Genomic DNA, 22,064 nt, shown 5'->3' on the forward strand with positions numbered 1-22,064 from the left:
TTTGTCTTAGCACTGAGAAAAGTAACTAAGACACAAACTTAGTACACTTTGACACTTGTGAAGTATATTTCCTGTCATATAGGAGACTCCATTAAGTCACAAATCCCACTAGAGAACATAATTTCCTCATATTACTCAGTTAAATAGAACTGAAATATATTTAGATACCCTCGATATCTTTAATGGTTCCCTATAAGATTAAAAAAGTATGTGGGATGTCTTGTTTTGAATTCCTTTATAATTTTCATTGTTCTGTTTTGGTTTTATTCCATTTTGGTTTTGTATGATTTTATTATATCTGATGGTATGGGTAGCTATTTTGAAGATAACAAGATATATTATGGTAGCCATTGTTGGTTTCTATTTTCTTGTTTTGTAGCTCTGTATCACTGTTTTGATTGATTGAAAAATATCTGGGGTTACTTTTCTAGCTCAAAACCTTTATTTTCTTTTATATTTAAAATTTCCTTCACTTTCTTTTATATTTAAAATTTTTTAAATTAAAAAAGAATAAAAATCACGATACAGAATTTCAAAAAAAATAATAGGTTAACACTGATTAATATACTGCATATTGGGCTGGGGGTTTAGTTCAGGGATGTAAGGGATGTAAGCACGTACTTGGCAGGTGTAAGGTTGTGAGTTCAATCCTTGGTACCAAATATATATATATATATATATAATAGTTATCTTCAAAGTAGTTGTTCAGATTATAAAATATAGGCATGAAAAAATGACCAAACAATGAAAGCACAAAGTATTCTTTTGATGAACTAACTGAGATTAGTAGTATAGTTATATATCTTGTATATATATTATTAATCTATCATATATATATAGTAGATATTTTTCTTTTAATGGTTCCTTAAAAGTACAAGATTTTTTTAAAAAGTAAGGTTGTAAAAAGATGTAAAAAAGTAAGGTTATTTCTCTGGCTCAAAATTCTTTTCCTTATGCTCCACTTTCTTTACTGGTACTATTTACTGGCTATTTTTCTTTTAAAAGTTTTTGTTGTTGCTTTTTTCCCCAAAACTAAAAATCAAGGCTAAAACCAAACCAAATCAAATCATAAAACTCACTACATTCTGACTGAGCCCCATTCTACGCTGTACTAGGTGCGCTCAGACATCCAAGGTTGTGCTGTGTACCGCGACTGCTGATAACGGGAATCAGCGAATCTGGGAACCTTAATGACAAGACTCCATGCAGTGAGCAGTGGATCCAAGGGGAAAAGCTATATTGGCTCTCAGTGACTGCTCGAAATTGAGACCTGGGGCTCCGCAAAACAGTCAAAGCCACCTGGCTGCACCAGAGGAGACTGTGAGAAGCTCCTGGGCTCTGAAGCTGGACACCGTGTAGTTTTCTGACCGCTCCATGCTGGGATCAGTGCTGGGGATGCAGTGAAGACACTCAGCACAGTGTGCAGTGGACCCAAGAGGAAGATCTGCATTGATTCCTGGTGAGTGCTAGGGTCTGGGTCCCATGGCTGCTGTCACTGGCTGGAGGACATCTTGGAATTGGTCAGTGCCCGGCACCATGGCGGCATCAGTGACACAGAGAGAACTAGTGGAGGACATCTTAGAGTTGGGCAGAGCCTGGTGCCATAATGACATCAGATAGTCACCTCTGGCACAGAGAGGTCTCTGGAGGACAGCTTGTATTTGGGCAGAGCCCAGTGCCACGGTGACATCAGCCAGCCACCCCTGGTGCAAAGAGAACTGGCAGGGTCTCTGGGGCTGAACTATGCCTCTGGTTGGGACCCAATAAGCAGATACAAAATTGTCATGACTCTGTGACGTCCGTAAGTTACAGCCTAACTTGTGGATTGACTGGCACAGAAGCTGGAGGCTAGCTTGCACCATCCCTGCATCCCTGCCTGTACCTCAGATAATGGCAAATTGAGGAGGGCAGCAAAAACTCCAGTCAGCATGCTTCAGAAAGACTCTAAGCAATACAGAGACACCAGAGACTCCCAGGACACACCAGTCTGAAAGAAACCAGAAACATGACAAGAAATAGAAATAAAAAAAATGTCCTGCTGCTGAACCTGGGAAAATAAGCCCAGGAGAAGTAAATACAGAAGAGAACCAGCACAGTAACCATCCAATACTAGACACAGCATCAGCGGAAATAAAGACATACCTTCATGACCTCATAGATGAATGTAAAAGTTACTTCTGATTCAAGTGAGGCAAGATATAAAGAAATTAATTAAAGAAACGACAAGCCCCTTCCAAGCGAACACAGTTGGAAGAACGGAGGAAATCAGAAAAGAAAGAAAAACCTCTGATGAAGAATTTAAACATAACCTAGAATACATGAAACAGATCCAAAGAGATTACCAGGAAACTAAAAACTCCATTGAAAACTGGCAAAATGTCACAGAAACTAGAGTTAGCCTTTTGAAACTTGAAGAGAGATTTATGATATATGATTGTGAAAGAAAAGACCTCTTAAAAATAATGAGGAACCAGAAAGAAACAATTCAAAGGCTAGAAGATGACAAAAGGATGCATAACTTAAGAATAAAGCACATAAGCACAGAAACAGGAGTAACCAAAAATGAACTACAAAGAATATTCACAGATATATTAAAGGAAAACTTCCCAAGCATAGGAAAAAGAAATGATATCCAGATAAATGAGGCATACAGAACTCCAGCCACTTACAACCAAAACAGATCTACACCCAGACATATAATAATCAAGATTCCAGAAATCCACCAAAAGAACAGAGTACTAAAAGCAGCCAGGGAAAAGAAGCAGATTACCTACAATGCAAAAATTATCAAAATAATAAAAGACTTTTCAAAACAAACTCTCAAATTGAGAAGAGTCTGGGGAGAAATTATCCAAGCCTTGAAAGAAAGTAATTTGCAACCAAGACTGATGTACCCAGAAAAACTCTCTCTCAAAATTAATGGAGAAATAAGATGTTTTCAAGACAAAGAGGAACTGTGGGAGTTCATGGCCACCAACCCAACCCTACAGAGAGTGCTGAAGGACATTCCAAAGAGAGAGAAGAAGGGATAACAGGATTCCAGCAACAGTGGTAGAGAGGCCTCAATGAACAGGCAGACAGTGGAATGAGGGAGTAAGGTAGATAAATTATGGCAGTAAAGTAGCAGACATGAGGTAGAGATGATAAGCTATAATCTTTAATATAGATAGCCTTGATACACTAAAATAAAAAAAAACAGGCAGAGTAGATTAGGAGACAGACTCCATCGAGATGCTCTGAATGGGAAATACACTCAACCCAAAGGAGGGTTAATAAACTGAAAGTCAAAGATGAGAAAGTAAAGCTATATGTGACAGGAAACCAGAGAGAAATAGGGACAACTCATGCAGCAGCCACAGATAGATTGGAAAGCTATGACACTTTTGGGCAGTGTAGAACTACACAGCTGGAAGGAAGGAAAACCCTATGACTTTAGTGAGTAAAGGCGTACAGCTCAAGATCAAGCTCAGGACTAGAAAGGTTCAGCAACACTCAGATAGCCAACAGTCTGGCTCCCTAATCTAAAGTGAGACCCAAATCTTAGTGAGACCCAAAACATACAAAGCATTCTGAGAAGGGGAAAGGTGAAAAATAGCCAAAAAAGGAAAGGCAGAGGTCATTGTGAATAGTGTATCAGTTAGTAGTGTAAAAGTCACAGTAGTCTTATCACTCTGTTTAGTTTGAGTTTATTTTGTTCTGCTCTGTGCACTCATATCAGATTTGAGGGCACAGACATCTAACCCCAAAATAGCAGGTTATACCATGGTAACTATCCTTAATTTCCTATTAAATTAAACTGAAACCCTGTGTTAGTTACATTGTCTTACTATGACTGATCTTATTTGAATCTGGTTTGTTAGACCATGATTTTGCCTTGGCTGATTTTATTTGAATTTGGTATGCTTGATAGTATCAAGTCTAAAAGTAGAGACAATTACTCTGAAGATGACAAGATGTAAAAGATATCCATACCAGTTTTGATTATTAATCACTTTTCAGTCCTACAATCTTTTCAAAGTTGTGTTTCTATAAAAATAGCTCTGGAATATTATGCTTAACTGTATTAAGCCTGATGATGTGGACAAGTCTATTGAAAATAACAAGAGAAAGCATAGTAACTACGGTAGATCAGATAATATGGTGGTCTTATGTGTCTTTTTCATTGCATGTTTTCCTAGGAATTTGTTTTGCTGTCTTGATAAGATTTGTTTTTCCCTATAATACAGAGAGGATAGATATACATGTAGAAATTCACACATGGGAAGAATTTTTTAAACTATTTGCGAGAACAGATTATATAATGCAAGATGTAATGAACAAATACTCTGAAAAAGAAGAGACATTAAGAAACCCAATGCTAATTCTGTAGCATTATGATATAAAATCTAGCAATACTATTATTCACTGTTCAGAGGGATATTGGTCTAGTCTCAAGTTCAATTTCAGCATACGTAAAGATAAGGACAGCTACTACAAAGAGAATGAGAGACACGATGGTAGTCATTACTGTCTTCCCAATGTCAGATCTTGAAGACCTGGAAAGCCTTCATCATCCTGTAATGATTTGATTAGTTCTATAATGTGCAGTATGTATTCAAAGTGTGCAAAGATGGGGACAACTATTCAGAAGAAAACTAGAGACAATAAGATAGACAGTGAAGATCTCCAGTGGACTTGCTTTGAAATCTGTATTTCTTTAAATTGTTTCTTTTTGAACTGTTTTGTTCTGTTTTGATATGTTTAATCTTACCCTCTTTAAGATAAAAAAAACAGGTATATGATAAAAAAAACAGGTATATGATAGTAATATGATAATATATTACTAAGTTTTTGTTGGTTCATTGAGCAGAACTGTTGGTAGTGTCACCATTTGAATATCACTTTACATACTTTAATTTTTTAACCTGAACAGCTATTTCTAAGATGACAATATGTAACTTATCAACTGGCGATTTCTGTTTATTTTTTCTGTAAATCTGTGTTATTTCTATCCTGTTTTTCTCTCCATGTTTTTTTTGTTTCTTTCTCTTTGAATAAAAAAAAACTCACTATGTTTTAGACAATGTATATAAAATAATCAAAGCATACTAAGGTATTGGCCTACAGGATGAGCTCACTCTTAGAATAAGGCCCCCTCTTACTAAACTAGTTCAAAGAACTCTCAATTCCAAAAAATGAAACAAAACAAAAATAAACCAACAAAAAATTAGAAAATAAGAAGTCACTATAAGTCATCAACTATTAAGGTTGCCAAAGGAAAACTGAAATTGAGAATATTAAATCCACATATTCTAAAGATCTTTTCATTTCTGAATTATAGATTCACAGCAGGAGGGCATATGCAATCATTCATTCCATCTCTTTATTATTATAGTATATGTGACATCATTTTCAGAGGGAAGTTGTAGAACTTTCTGAATTGCATATAGTACTATGGAAAATTAGAATGCCACAATTTGGAATTTTAGCCTTCTGCTGTATATCTGTGGCTGTGACTGTTTCCTAATTTGTTACAAGTTCATAAAGGCTCTGAACCTCATCAGCATCTTCTATAATCAGGGCTGATAAAGCCAGCTTTCAAGAGCGGAAGTGAAGATAAATTGAGCCTTATACACATGAAAGCAGCCAACACAATCAAGGTATTGTTTTCATTCAATTAGATATTACTGTTTTCAAATTCTCACTGTATTATTGGGCAGAATAAAAACAAATGGGACTACTGGTTAGCTGAAATGGGAACTGTGCAAAGGGGTTAACTTACTTCTCTTACAAACCACTGACAAAAGGCAGGGCCAATCCATTCTCTTGCATGAACACCACAGTCTATCCAGACAGCTCTTTTGTAGGCTTGTGATCTCCTGCCCAGCTGAAAACAAGAGTATTCATAATAACCAACACAGGCTTTTATTGTTGGATTCACTGACCAAAATTATTTAATGAGGTTTTAGCCTAGTTTTTCACAGTAGTTTGGTTCATTAAGTAACACAGTAAAAGGATAAAGAGATAGCTTATCCACTTTGGAAGTCCAGGCTTGTTTATGCTGAAACAATAAACTTATTGCCTTAATTACAATAGAGGAACTAGAGACTACACAAGGAAAAGGTCAATCCTAAAAGAGGGTTAGTTTTTCATCATGATACAGTATATGACAATTAAAAAGGCAGATTTCTCCTTTTTTTTCCTTCTTTCCTGTCTCTGTTTCTATTTGCCTGTCTCTTTTCTCTCAAAGAATCATAAATTTCCCCAAGGAATATTTCTTTAAAGAAAGCTATATTTTATTAGTGAATAAAGTCAAAGTTTATTAAATCACAAAATGCAAACAAAACAACTTGGTCTGTAGCATTAAGTGGAAGATTAAAAAAAGTCCTACTACATCAGCACTTCTAACCTGGTTTCTAATCTAGTCATCAACAGGTAGCATTATATTAATAGAGAATCTAGTTTTTATTTCTTCATTAATTCACTCAATGAACATTTTTGGAAATCCTTTTTAATGTGAGACATTTGGCTCAGCCCTGGAGAGTCAAAGATGAAAAGACAAAGAATTTACAGCCTACTGGGAAGGGCAGACAAGTAAACATTCAATCATCATTTATGATGTGAATATGCATAAATTACCTTAGGAAGATAGAGGTGTAATATCAGATTTTCTTGGGGTATAAAAGAAGGTTTCTCAGAAGAGAAGCATTTGTGTACTTGAGCAAGATGCTTGGATGCTTGCTTGGTAGACAAGTTGGAGGAAGGTATCTTAAGCTTGGAATTGAATCTGAGGGTACTGTATTTGAGGAACAGCTTCTGTCATTTGAGGAAGGAACTGCACAAGAAGCTGAACAAAGAGCAGAAAATATGAAATTCCAGCTTCTGTGCCTGTGTGTGCCTGTGTGCTGTGTTAGAGAGTTCACACTGACAGCAATGTGAAGGATACATTAGAGCATAAGATGGTCCAGGATGGACACCCATACACAGAATCCTCAGATGGAATTTAGGATGCAGCTTCATCTCTTATACATAGTGTGCTGGGACTTCATGTGTTATTTGCTCTGTGTTCAGCTTCTTGTGCATGCTGTTCTTCCATCAGGGATGGAGACTCAAACAGAAATTCTGCACTGAGGCTACTGTTTCAATAGTCCAGGGAACATGGGTAGAGAGAAGTTGGAGCAATAGCAGTAAGGATGGGTGAAAAGTTGGGGGCTGATTCCAAAGAACTGTCAGATGTAGAGTAAATTTAAAGTGAGAGATTAAAGTAAAAGAGAAGAACTTCAAATGATACTCAGTGTGCCAATGAGTCTGAGGTGGTTTTGTGAATATCCAGGTGAAAGTGTTAACTAGGCAGTGCTGTATGAATTTAAAGCTCCAGGAAGGGGATTGACTGGACAGGAAGTTCTGGGATGACTACTGATAATATGGAATAGAGGTTGCCATTTGGACAGGGATTTTAGAGGAAAAACAGAACTAGAGTCCAAAAGATAACCAGAACCTTTGCATTGGGTTATCTTAAATAGCAATAACTTACAAATGATTTGATTCAATAACTAGATGCATATATAACCAACAATATTCTCTGGAATACTAAAGTGACAAAAATAAAACAAGTTTTAAAATCTTGAGGAATTTGTCCCCTTAAATTATACAGTGTTACATGAGACTCTATGAAAGATCATTTCATTTCCTCCCTACAGTCTTATTACAAGTCAAAGTTGAAAAAAAAATGCTTGGTAAACATTTTTATATTTACTTAACATTTTCTTCTTTTTACCTTTAAAATAAAGAGAGATCTTCCTTCATATGACCTTCCAAGGGAGAACATGTGAATGAGGCTTGAATGAGTTTTATTGAGATGATGCATCCAACTCTGAATCTGCAAAGCACATAAAAAGCATGTCATTAACTCTCACAGTAACAGAGTTTTTAGAGAATAAGAGTTTCTAGGAACAACAGAACATTAGGCCTCAGATTTCAAAGAGCATACATGAAGCATAAAGTGGAACAATTTTGTTTCTATTTTTATCTTTGGGAGACATAAAATTACATTTTCTTTTCTGATGTTATGTTTAGTAATTTATGTCTTTATATTCTCCCCTCTTTAAAGCATAACCTCTACCATATGTCTTTAATATCTTGACAATTTTTATAGAAAATGGATATGTCTGGTTTCTTCTTGAAAATTAAAATTTCCATTTTTCTCATAAGAGGAAAAGAAAAATAGGTTTCATGTAAACTGTTTCAACTATGTTAAAGTATTATTAAAGTTCTATGTATTATAATTTTCCACTGAACAAAACATGCTAAGGAAAGGCATTATCTCTTGCATTTAAAGGTTATTTTGAGCCCAAGTTGGAGGACATAATCTGAATAATTCCTCTGGCTATAGTGATACATTTGCATTGATCCATTTGCACACATTTAGCTGTCATCAGGAGAAGGTATATTTACAATGGGTAAATAAAGTGCTTAGCAAAAAGGGTGGCATTTCTGACTTAAAAAGCCTTGTTAAAAAAATAAAGGAGTAATAGAACTGAATAATATCTGAGAGCAATTGGACTTAGATGTTTACAGAGTGTTCCACCCAACTACATCAGAATACAAATTCTTCTCAGCTATGCTTGGGATATTCTCTAAAATGGACCATATATTATCCCATAAAACATTCTTAAGTAACTGCAAAGTTATTGAAATTATCCCATGCATAATATCTGATAATAGTGCACTGAAATTGGAAATCAATGGCATAAGAAATTACAAACCTGCATAAATACATGGAACTTAAATAACAACCTTCTGGAAAACGAGTGGACTACAGATAAAATTAAAGAAGAAATAAAGCAATACCTACAATTCAATGAAAATGCAGAAACAACATACTGTAATCTGTGGGATGCAATGAAATCAGGCTTAAGGGGGAAATATATATAACAATAAATTGTCAAATCAAGAAAAAAGAATGAGCACAAATAAACAACCTAATGCTTCATCTCAAGCTTCTAGAAAAAGAAGAGCAACTTAAACCCAAAGCTCTGGACTTCTAGGAGAACATGGTGGATAGATAACAGCAGCTACAGAGGTTCTCTGAGATAGCCAGCTTAGGTTCCACGAATGGTGCAGTGTGGGGAGTCCTAAGCAGGGGAAGATATACCCTGCCAACCCAGGAATGAACTAAGCTGAGAGAAACCAACTGGAAATGCAATCCCGGTGCTACTATTTCAACAGCTAGAGTCTCAGTGCCGAAGCTGGAACCTGTGCCTCTGGAAACCATGGCTTGAATTTCCTGCTGCTGCTGCTGCATCTGAATTGGCACAGCAGGGATAGAAATGCAAAGGCTCTGAGAGTGGGAATTGGTGAACTGAATTGAGAGCAGAGCTGGTGGAGAGCCCGTTATGAACCTGCGTTGAGTGAGAGGAACAGGGACTCTTCCATAGACTAGGAGGCTCCAATAGAGGACATTCTGGGACTGGGCAGACTAGCCGGAACAGGCCACTACAGTGACTTCAGTCACATATTCCACTCTCAAGTGGGATTGGTGGGGAGTGCTTGACCTGGGTGATGCCGCGGACTAAGACCCAGTAGGCTAGCCCAAACCAGGTCCCTGTGCCTGGCAGTGCACCCTAATGCAGTGAAGCCTTCAGCAGGTTGACTGACTGGAGAGGCAGGCCCAGCATAGGCTGCCCATGTCTGTGTCTCCCTAGTACACTGCAGTGGGTGGGAACACCTAGCCGGTGCTATTCAAACAAACTGTAACTGACAAAGAAAGAAACTAGGCCTCCTATATATGCTTGTATGGAAGGGGCAAAAGGTATGGGAAGAGGGAGCAACAAGAAAGGGTCCTCGGCCCGCAATCCTCAGAATACTGATCCAGGAAAGGTAAACGCAAAGGAGAATGAGGACAGAAAACATGTAATATCAGGCACGGCACCAATAGACATAAAGAGATATCTCTGGGACCTCATAAACAAGTTCAAAAGTGAAGTATTTAACCAAGTAAAGAAGATATAAATAGAATAGTTAAAGAAATGCTAAGCACCTCCCAAGAAAAAACAGATGGTGGAATGGAAGAACAGAAATAAAGGGGAGAATTGTTTGATGGAGAAGATAGAGAAAATATAGAATACATGAAGCAGGTTCAAAGAGATTACCAGGAAACTAAAAATTCTATTGAAAGCTGATATAACAGCTTGAAAGAAACTAAGGAGAGATTATCTGAACTGGAGGACAGATTTGTAATGTGGGAGCATGAAAAGAAAAACTTCTTAAAAATAACAAGGAAACAAGCAGTAACAATACAAAGGCTAGAAGATGATAAGAGGATCTAGAACTTAAGAATTAAGAATGTAAAGGAAAAAGCAGGGTTACAAACAAATGAACTGCAAAGGCTATTCACAGAAATAAGGAGAACTTCCCTAATGGAAAAAGGTAAAGATACTCAGATCTATGAGGCCCACAGGACCCCAGTCACCTACAACCCAAGCAGAACTACACCAGGCATATAATAATCAAAATTACAGAAATCCAATGTAAGAACAGAATATTAAAAGCTGTCCGAGACAAGAAACAGATCACTTACAAGGGAACACTCATCAGAATTATAGCGAAATAATTCAAGCTTTGAAAGACAATAACCTCCAGCCAAGATTGATGTGTATCCTGCACAGCTGTCCCTAGAAAGTAACGGAGAAACAAAGAGCTTCCAGGATGAAGAGGACCTGAGGGAATTTGCAACCACCAGTTCAACTCTACAGAGAATACTGAAGGACATTCTAAAAGAGAAAAATACCAAAATTCCAGAAACAGTGGCAGAGAGGCCATAATGAATGGAGCAGAAAGCGAAATGAAGAAGACAAACTGACAACTAATGACAGAGAAAGAGCTCAACAGAAATGAGGCAGAGAAGGTTGGATGGTATGAACAGCTATTTTGGACAAAACAAGATATCATAATAGCTGGTGCTGATTTAGTATCATCTTGTTTTGAAGTCCCATCAAACTTTTGTTCTTCTGTCTCCATCAGTTTCAACATGTTCTATCTTATTGGATTTTATTATATGTGATAATATAAACAAAAACTTTTATAGACAAGGAGATAATACAGAAACCATTGTTCATTTTCTGTTAGTTGGTTCTAAATACCCTGTAATACTGTCATTCTCTTGAATAGTTTTACATTATATTGATATGTTTGATGCTGCAGTATACAAAGTTATACTCAAAGATTTCAAGGAAAGAGACATTATGGTAACTACTTTTATGTCGGGATATATTGTGGTGAAACACTATTTTGCTTAAATGGTTATGTTCTGACCTGTGCTGTTTTGTTGTTAGACAAAATAAAATAACAGGACAAATAAATAAAATAAATAAAAAATAGCAGTGTATATTATAGTAACCCACTTTGATTTCCCATTAACTTGATTTGAACCCTGTATTTCTATCACCATCTTGTTTTGACTGATTTTACTCTATTCTGTTTTCCTTGATAGTACCAAGTTTGAGAGTATAGGCAACAACTCTGAAGACAATAAGATTCACTATGATGCCCACTCTGATTTGACTATTACCTTCTTTTGAAGTCCTGTAATGTCTCCAATGTTTTGGTTTTATTGGTTTTGTTCTGTACTGTTTTGTTTAATTTTATTATAAATGATGATATGGGCAATTCTTTTTAAGATAGCAAGAGGCATTATGGTAACCAATGTTGATCACCTTGTATTTTGTTTTTACAGTATGTATTATATCCATCCTTTTGATTTGACTGACTCTGTTTTGTTATGTGGTTATATGGTATATATTTTGTTATATGGTTTTATTCTCTTCAAAAAAAGTAATAAGAACTGTGGGGGTAATAAAACCCAAAATGTGTAATTGTCATTGTAAAAAAAGAGAGGAAAAGGAAGTGCTCTAAAAGATATAACTGCATGTATATTTAAGTGTATAAGATAGATAACCATATTACTGAGTTTTTGTTGGATCATTGAACAGAACTGTTTGCAGTTTCACTGTATGAATGTCCACTTTATATGGTTTAATTTTGTAACTTGAACAACTATTTCTAAGATGACAATATATAATCTATTAACTAGTGATTTCCTGTTTATTTTTTTGAAATTCTGTATAACTTGTACCCTTTTTCTGTTTTTTTCTTTTTCTCCTTAAATAAAATTTAAAAAATACAAAGCTCATAGAAGAGAGGAAATTGTAAAGAGTAGACCAGAAATCAATGCAATTGAAACTAAAAAAAAATGCAAAAAATCAATGAATCAAAAATCTGGTTTTTTGAGAGAATAAACAAAATTGACAAACCTCTAGCTAACCTTATAAATAAAAAGAATGAAAAAACCCAAATTCACACAATGAGCACTGAAAAGGGGGAAATTACTACAGATATGGACATTCAAAAGATCATGAATACCTACTTCGAAAATCTCTACTCACATAGAGTGTAAAACACAGAGGAAATTGACAGATTTCTAGAAATATATGATTTACCAAAGCTCAAACAAGAATATATAGCAATTTTGAATAATCCAACATCAGCTTTTGAAATTGAAAATATAATTAAAAACTTACCAACAAAGAAAAATCCAGGTCCTGATGGATTCACAGTTGAATTCTACAAGAAATTTAGAGAAGATTTGATGCCAATATTCCTTAACCACTTCAATGAAATTGAAAAGAAAGCAATCCTCCCTAAGTCATTCCTGGAGGCAAGCATTATTCTGATACCAAAACCAGAGAAAGACCCAACCAAAAAGGAGAACTATAGGCCAATCTCACTCATAAATATTGATGCAAAGATTCTCAATAAAATACTGGCAAATAAAATGCAGCAAATCATCAAGAAGATTATACATCATGACCAAGTGGGATTCATTCCAGGAATGCAGGGATGGTTTAACATATGCAAATCAATAAATGTAATACACCATATCAACAAAGCCAAGAAAAAAAACCCCATGGTCATCTCAATAGATACAGAAAAAGCTTTTGATAAAGTCCAACACATACTCATGATAAAAACCCTTCAGAAACTCGGAATACATAGTGTCTACCTCAATTTCATTAAGGCCATCTATGACAAATGAATAGCCAACATTATACTAAATGGACAAAAACTGAATGCTTTCACTCTAAAATCAGGAATAAGACAAGGATGTCCATATTACCACTCCTATTCAGTGTAGTATGGAAACACTAGCCAGGGCAATCAGACAAGAGAGAGAAATAAAAGGAGTAAAGGTAGGAAAGGAAGAAGTTACTACATAGAAGATCATAAAAACTCCATTAAGAGACTACTAAACGTAATAAATTCATCAGTGTAGCTGGATACAAAGTCAGTGTTCAAAAATCAATAGCATTCCTGTACACAAACAAAAAACTCACTGAGAGAGAAATTATGGAAATACCACCTTTCATAATAGCATCTAAAAAATGAAATACTTAGGAAGTAACCTAATTAAGAATGTAAAGGACCTATATGCTTAAAATTATGCTATGCTAAAAAAGAAGATTGAAGAAGATATTAGAAAATGGAAGGATATTCCTTGCTCTTGTCTAGGAAGAACCAATATTGTGAAAATGGCCATATTCCCAAAACTGTTACCTGGATTTAATGCAACACCAATCAAAATACCACTAGCATACTTCACAGATATAGGAGAAAACACTCCTAAAATTCATTTAGAACCAGAAGAAACATAGAATAGCAAAGACAATTCTAGGCAACAAAGTTAAGGCAGGAGGCATCCCAATTCCTAACTTGAAACTATACTACAAAACCACAGTGATAAAATCAGCATAATACAGGCAAAGAAACAGACCTAAAGATCAATAGAATAAATTAGAAGATACAAATACAACCTCAAAGACATTCAGCCACCTGATATTTGACAAAGGGGCTAAACATGTTCACTGGAAGAAGGATAGCCTCTTTAATAAATGGTGTTGGAAAAATTGGTTCTCCACATGCCAAAGACTGAAACTAGATTCATGCCTATCACCATGTACAAAATAAAGTCTAAATGGATCAAAGACCTAAATATTAAAACAGAAACACTAAATCTACTGGAAGACAAGGTAGGTAGAAGCTTTGGAGACATAGAGGTGGGCAGAGAATTCATGAACAAAATGCAAACTGCACAGGATATACTTCAAAGAATCAACAACTGGGATCTCATATTATTGAAAAATTTCTGCACTTCAAAAGAAATCACTAACAGAGTGAAAAGAAAACCCACAGAATGGGAAAGAATTATAGCCAGCAGCCCCTCAGACAAAGGACTTATATCCAGAACATACAAAGAATTGAAAAACATCAAGCCCCTCACCTTCAAAGACCCTCTCCAAAAATGGATATCTGAGATGAACACACAGTTCTCAGATGAAGATATACAAATGGCAAATAAATACATGAAGAAACGTTCACCATCATTGGTCATTCAAGAAATGCAAATTAAAACAGCATTGAGATTTCATCTCACTCTAGAAAGAATAGCTGTCATCAAGAAATCAACTGATAACAAATATCGGTGAGGCTGTGGGGAAAAAGGAACCCTTCTCCAACTGTTGGTGGGAGTGTAGACTGGTGCAACCACTATGGAAATCAGTATGGAGAATTCTCAGAAGACTAGGACTGGAAGTTCCATCCAATCCAGCTATTCCCCTCCTGGGTATTTTCCCAGAAAAACTGAAAAGGTCATATCACAGTGATATATGTGCACCTATGTTCATAGCAGCACAATTTGTAATAACTAAATCTTGGAAACAACCAAGATGCCCATCAACCACAGAATGGATGAAAAACACGTGGTATTGTTATACAATGAACTATTACCCAGCTATAAAAAATGAGCTTGAGGCCTTCATATGCAAATGGAGACAACTTGAGGCTATCCTCATTAGTGAAATAAATAAGAATTATATTTATAAATATCACATTGTGTCTCTAGTGTAAAAAGTAATAAGAAATGCAAGAGTAATAAAACCCAAAATGTGTAATTGTAAAAAAGAGAGGAAAGGAAAGTGCTCTAAAGGATATAACTGCATGTATGTTTAAGTGTGTAGTGTTGATAAGCATATTACTAAGTTTTTCTGGATTGTTGAACAGAACTGTTTACAGTCTCGCTGTTTGAATGTCCATTTTTTATGCTTTATTTTTGTAACTTGAACAAGTATTTCTAAGAAGACACTATGTAATTTATCAACTAGTGATTTCTTACTGTTTGTTTTTTGAAATTATGTATTATTTCAACCCTTTTTCTGTTTTGTTTTTCTTTAAATAAAATTTTAAAAAACAATAAAGAAGTAACATTGCCCCACTGTTCCATGAGGTGAAAGGATCTGTGCTTTAAAAATATTTTTGAAAGTACCTATATTTACTTTTTGTTCCATTCTTAATATAATGAGCAGGGTACACACATCCATGCATATATACACACATATCTATATCTATACTATATCTATATATTTTTAAATTTGAATTTTTTCAGTCATGTTGACAGTACTTCTGTGTGCCAATGTATCTAAAACTCTTTCTTGCTTTTAATTTAAAGCTTCTAAGTATATTGAGACATGAAATATGTGAAAACAACTTTGAAAGGAGAGTTTTCATCAAAGGACCAAAAATACTAAATACTCTTAATAATGTAACAGGATCTTATTAATTTTGTAGAGTGTTCTTTTGTTTAAATCAGGGTAAATATGAGAAACACATGGTTTGTTTATTTTATTAAGAAAATGTGTATTGTACCTATTTGGTGGACTCTATTTGCCTGCCTTTGGGATACAGCAAGTAAGTTTGCCCTCATGGAACCTGTATCTTATTAGCACATGCAATTGTTGAATGATCATACAATTACGTAACTAAGAACTGTGAAAGGTAGCATCTCTGTGTGCAGTGGGGTTGGGTGATATGTTGGAGGTTAATGGCCAGAGGGGTTTACTCAGTTTTTGGGACATAAAAATATCTACCTTCTTGCTTAATTTGTTATTTGAAGAATAGCAAGCTGTTGTTAGACGCACAGTAAAGGATGTGGTGGTGATGATGAGGTTTCTGTGAGTTTTCTCGATGGAATAAATAACAGCATGTTGAGAGGTCCAGGGGTGCTGCTAATGAAGCTTGGTCTTTGGGAGGTTGCAGCTTTGCCAAGGTACAGAGTAAGTATCAAAATCTACTGTATTTTTCAACCAACGCAGTTCCCTGAAACTCAGGCTAGCTCCACTTTCTGTGCCTTTTCAGTGAAAGCCTTTACCATTATAAATTAAACATTACATAACTTTTCCATTGCATTTCCTGTGTTCTTGTAGGGTTAGACTAGGCAAATCAAGTAAAATTCAGATCATGTTACTGCTTCTTATGCACTAATAAAAGGCCCGGTGGAGGAGATGTGTGAACTGAGCTGCTTAAACCATATAGTTCTATGTATTCTTCCCGGTTCCAGTGTCTGACTTCATGTTTCTTGCCCAATTCTTATACCAAAATGACAGAGATGAACTAGTAAAAAACAAAGAAAAGTTTGTTTGATTACACACTTCTTCTAAGGAGTGATAAACTTCATAATTATATTCAGGGAGCGATCGTCTGTTTCTCTGAGTTTGTAGGCTTCTTCCATTTTCCAGTGTTTTCTGAAGATCTTCTATGAGGATCCTGGAATTAAAATAATAGATATAATTAAAAAGTAAATTAAAATGAGGGAAAAATCAGGCAACTCCAAAACATAAAATCATATATGACAAGAATAAAGGAGTAACATATAAGTGCCCCAATGTTTTATGATGTGAATGGACTGACATTTTTAAAAATATAAAATACAGAGAAAATGTTCTTTTTCAGGAAATAAAAACTTAAGTAAGTGGTAAATTTAAAGTGTAAAACTATAGGCAAGTACCCCCAAATAATAGTATTACTCTACGGATAGCTACCACTGAGCAGCTACAACCACTGATCCTGTGAGAATTTACATTTCCTTACCAGTAGTGAGGCACCATTCTACACATTTCATGCACACAATCTTAGTTAATTAACCAATTCTATTATTATCTCCATTTTACTGGGGAACTTGAGACTCAAAAGGGATACAAATTTGCCAGTGACACTCCAGTGTCTAATTCCAGAGCCAGAATTTGAATTTGGAATGTGAACCCAAGTTATTGTGACTCTAACTCCAGTGTGACTTAATGAAAACTGAACCCCAGCTGCTTCTCTACTTGCTCCCCTCCTTCTCTTTCCTGCTGCTTCTATCTATCCATGTCTGTGTCTTTACAGAGAAATTGTCTTAATGTCATCACCCAGCACACTTGAGCCAGAGAGAAAAAGAAAAGATACAAAAGAAGTTATGGTTCTCAAGTGGCAACGGAAGAAGTGCCCAGAGCTGGAGTTACCTTGCTGCCTGTCCTTATAAAAAATGCCTTGAGAAGAAAGGCTCGGCTAGTCTAATGAGTGCATTGAAACTGGAGGTTGAGCCCAGGGTAGGGAAGCCACGCTCATTCAGTGCATGTGTCATGGTTTATGTGGGTGGCCCCCAGGCCTCATGCATTTACATTATGCATTTGTGATTGGTTTCATTGTCTAGTGCTTGGATTGATGGTGTGAGTGCTACACCCATATAGGGGTGGAGCCAGGATATAACGTAATGGCAGGAAGAAGGTGTGTCTTGCTCTTTTGCTGGTTTCTGCCTTGCTGTTTGCAGCCGCCATGAACTGTGGCCCAGCCATGCCAGCCTGCCTTGGAGCCAACGGAGTATGGACTAAAACCTGTAAGAAATAAACCTTTCTTTTCCCAACTTTTGGCATCAGATATTTTGTCTCAGCAACCAGTAAAAAGTAACTAAGACAGTAGGGAACCAACTACAACTAGAGGGTGTCTTCACAATATTCATGTCATCCTTAATGAGAATGCAAGAAAGTAATAAGGTACTTCATTCATTTACAACATTTAAAGATAGAGCCCTTCAGTGATTTTTCTGGGCTTGCAGATGGCTTAAAAGCTTTGTTATCATGTTTTATCTTCTAAAAGAACTTGTTGCTTGATGGTTTAAGTGCTATTAGTATAACATGTGATAGAATCTCTAAGTGACTTTCAAGGTTGATCTATATAAGCCAATTAATTAAAAAGATTATCGTTAGTCTCTTGAATGAGTACTTTTTGATCCATGAAGGAAGTAAATTTACTTAGGGTTGTGGTGGGTATATGACAGTTTTTTTTTTTTTTACTTACTTCTTATTTATTGAGTACCTGCTGCAGACAAAGCACTAATAAGGAATTGATCATTAGCTTATTGTTCTTTTTTTGCTTTAACTTTCTATTTTAAAATTGGAAATGGATTGGAAAGCAAGATGAGGTGAAGTGGCACAAAACTTGGTAAATTTTCTGCTTGCAGTGGCTTAAAACATGAGTGGAATGTTAAGCTGTCAACCTGAACAGCATCAGTATTAGCATTATTTTTTCTTTCCAGAGGCAAGAAACTACATAATGAGGTGTTTTGGCTAAGGCAAGTGTTAAGAACCAAATGAGTTCTGTGTCAGTGTCCAAACTCTGTTGTACTAGGAGAGACCCTGAGCTATCCAGAGGATGTGGGTTTGACTGGGAAGGAGGTGGGTGTAAATTGTCTCCATATTCCAGTCATGGCAGGTAATCTTCAGCATGTTTTCCTTCCGGGACTATTTCTCCTGGTTACTTCTTTCTTTCTCAGGACACAAAGGAAAAACAATGTGGATAGAGTTGCCTAAATTGGAAATTTTCCAAAAAAAAACCTCCTTCTGCATGTCCAGTGTAAAAGGTCCATGGTATTTTGTCACAGCGACACAGTAGTATATGTTCAGTCACTTAGACTGTATGCTGATATACATTCTAAGAGGCTGAGTTTATAATTAAAAATAACTACATTGAAAAATGTGACCCAGCCTCATTTTGTTTGTCAAATAGTTGACCAGTATACTGATGATAAGCTGTGAAATAGAGTACCAAAAAGGCCTTTTAAACTGTTGTATTTTCTTAGTGTCTTATAGCTGATTAAGATTCCTGCAATTGAGTACATTCCTATAATAACTGGAACAATTTCAAGTGTTATCATCACTTAATACAAAACTACCTCCTCAAAGCTTCCAGGGTAGGGGAATGCCATCATAAATGGAAATTTCATTGCCAGTTTTTCAAGCATTTTTGAAATGTCTGAATTTTTAACAGTAGAATGAATGAGTCACCTCATGGAGAGGGGCTGATCACCTAGGGGCCAGACACATGGGGTCACATTATCTCTGTTTTATAGATCTCTATAGTGATACATTATACATAGTTGTACAGAGCAAATGATAATCTTTTGAAAATACCCCAGGCTACAATTATAAAAGTCAATGAAAATGATCTCTACCTGCTATGCCTATGGAATTTAATTGGCTCTTATGTGTTGTTATCTTGGGAGCAACAAAATGAGTAATTCTAAGTGATTGTTCTTCATGAGGAGAAAACTGATTTAAAATACTCATTTTTAAACCTCTAGGCTCTGTGACATAAAGTTGGTATTTTATTCTATATTGGTTCCACATGACCTATATTTAATGGTAGAAAATAGACTTGTTAAAGTAACTGGTGTATGTTTTTCTACTGAACAATAATTAATGAAGCATGTGAGTTGCTCCTGGGTACCTACACATATAACTGCCAGGCTCTTTCTTGCTAGGCATTCAAAGAATCAAAGCATGACTAAAGTGTGTCCAGTACAAACAATAGTTTTATGCACAGCTGTGATTCTGTGTGGAAGCAAAGCTAAAATACTTCCCTACAGAAAGCATATTGGTATTTTAATAAGACTGTAAATGTCTTTCTGGCAAGGCAGTTTTTGTGTGGACCAGGATAGTGCTGACATTTGCACCCTTTGGTCCAGGCTTTTAAGTCCAGGCCCCTCACTGTTGACTCATAGAGGCATCAGCTTACTCAGACCTTCCCATCTACCATCAGGGACCCATCTGCCAGTTTTGACAGTATAATGACCTGTTAATATGTTGGAGTAATTGAAGGTAGTTATTTACAATTATGCCTCTCAGCCGTGAAGTGCTAGGATTCCAATGAAAGGTAAGCCATCTCTTTCTGTTTCATTAACTCGTTACTCTACCCTGCCTTTTCCCAGAGCCTCCTTTTCCCCACCGTCCCTCTTTCTCTGTGTTCACTCTTCCATTGTTAACCAACTCCCTGTGTCGTCCTCTTTTCAGAGGATTCTCCTTTTTTATATTCTCACCCAAATGAAAGTTTGACTCTTAAGGCCACACTTTCTTTTGTGGGTCTTTATCTCCGCATGCTCTTCCTATCCAGTATGGGCCCTCAGGGAGGAAAGTTATTGTTCTCCTGTACTCTGCTTCTGCACTAATCTAACTTGCAGGCAAAGTTCATCTTTCCTTCAGTGTCAGACAGCTCCTCGTTAATGGTACTTTTCTCTAACTCTTAGCTGTGCCCTTTACCTGTACTCTTGTCACCACAAAGGAGATTCAAGACTGTTCCTGGTCATTCTCTAGTGATTTAAATTTGCCTTTTTCTCCTCTCCCCTCCCTTCCCCTCCTCTTTTTACCCCCCTTTCCCCTCCTCTCCTTTCTTTACCTCCTTTCTCTTCTCTTCTGACCATTCTATGTTTCTATTTGAAAACTCTTTCACTCTGTATCAGTGCTTTCTTCTGTCTTCTCAGAAACAACTGGTTTTATTGGTTTTCATCTCAGGTGTCTTCTTGACAGCACTTTTCAAAACCTGAAATTTTTTTTTAACTTTTGGTAGATAATCTTGCTTACCCCATCTAGAAAATCACCAGCTATTACCTTCAATTTATAATTTTTTTCTTTGTGATAATAAGTGGACTCAGATTTACCTCTTCAGTCTTAGAGGATGAGGTATCCTTCCTACTGTTCAAACTTACCCCTCCATCTGCGTGTTGTCTGGTATTATCATGGTCTCTCTCCTCTAAGGATATGCCAGATTTCCCCCCATTGGGAGAAATCCCAAATCTTCTAAGCAGTTTATCCCAGGGATGAAGACAGTGGCTGAGAGAGGTTTTGTGATGTCAGAGGTCCTGTCTCCCTTCCCAGTTCCTCCACTGATGCTTTCCCTGCTTCCTGGATGTCTCAAGCCAAGCAGCTTTCCTCTGTTGTACCCCTCTGCCATGCTGTCCTACTTTGGAGCCAAAGCAAACTATGGACTAAAATCTATACAAACTGTGAGCCAAAATAAACCTCTCCTCCTTTAATCTGTGGGTAGTGCATCCTGGTGATAAGAAAAGTAGCTAAGACACAGTCATTTGCTGCATCTTTTTGTGGTCACTTATCCTCTGCCTCTTTCCTTATTTTAATGGCTAAGAGTTATAGTCTGCTCTCAGTGCTGACCTTCTATTTACTTCTCTATCTTCTGTCCCTAATAATCAAGTTGTTGTCAGTGTTAACAACATAGTTTTCATCATCAAATCCAAAGGAGGAGATCAGTCTCTTTTTTGCTGGGTGTCACAACAGCCCTTAGCTTTGGGTTTAATTTCTTTTCTTGGGGTCCTTTTTCTTTGACTCCTGTGGGTATCATATCTTCTGCTTTTTTTCTTTTTATTCTATTTCTTCTTAAAAAAAACCTTAGAATATCTAGCCCATTCAAATCTGTCTACTGAGTTAAGTTCTCCAGGATAGAATAAAATGGAGACATCTTCAGCTTCACCCTCACCAGCCAAGTGGAGAGTCCAGTTAGTTTTACCTCTGACATATTTTTTGAATGGTCTCCTGATTCTACTACTCTGATCCTAACTTAGGGCCTCACCCTTGCTTGCCTGGACTCCTGTTGTTACCTTTTATTGGTCCTCTGCCCCATGGATATCTTGCTTATATTGTCTGAGTGGGCAGCACCACTCACAAGGATAAGGTCTGGGCTTCTGCCCCCACTCAGCAGACTTTCTCCCAACCAGCCTCCCCTGGGTGACATGGCTCCTGTAGAAAGCCTTTTCATTCCCTGCCTTCCCATCACCCTCTGGGCCTTGGCAGGTCTCTCCTTTTTTCACACAGAAGACAGTCAGTGTTGACAAGTTGTCCTGTAATGCTAAGAGTGAAATGGGGCATCCATGT

At 36.6% G+C, this 22,064-nt stretch overlaps 1 protein-coding gene across 1 annotated transcript in view; it reads right to left on the reverse strand.

Annotated features, from left to right (window-relative positions):
• The window catches only part of Cpa6 (carboxypeptidase A6), a 315,449-nt gene that overhangs the window by 82,342 nt on the left and 211,043 nt on the right, over positions 1–22,064 (reverse strand). The window contains exons 4-6 of the mRNA XM_063257425.1: positions 16,518–16,632; positions 7,757–7,858; positions 5,762–5,866 (exon numbers count right to left, since the gene is read on the reverse strand). Coding sequence (XP_063113495.1) covers positions 5,762–5,866; positions 7,757–7,858; positions 16,518–16,632 — 322 coding nt within the window. The remainder of the gene's footprint in view (positions 1–5,761; positions 5,867–7,756; positions 7,859–16,517; positions 16,633–22,064) is intronic.

This window comes from Cavia porcellus, unplaced genomic scaffold (genome assembly GCF_034190915.1).
Source record: "Cavia porcellus strain 051 isolate PalLab524CR breed Dunkin Hartley unplaced genomic scaffold, mCavPor4.1 scaffold_10, whole genome shotgun sequence".
Classification (NCBI taxonomy): Eukaryota; Metazoa; Chordata; class Mammalia; order Rodentia; family Caviidae; genus Cavia; species Cavia porcellus.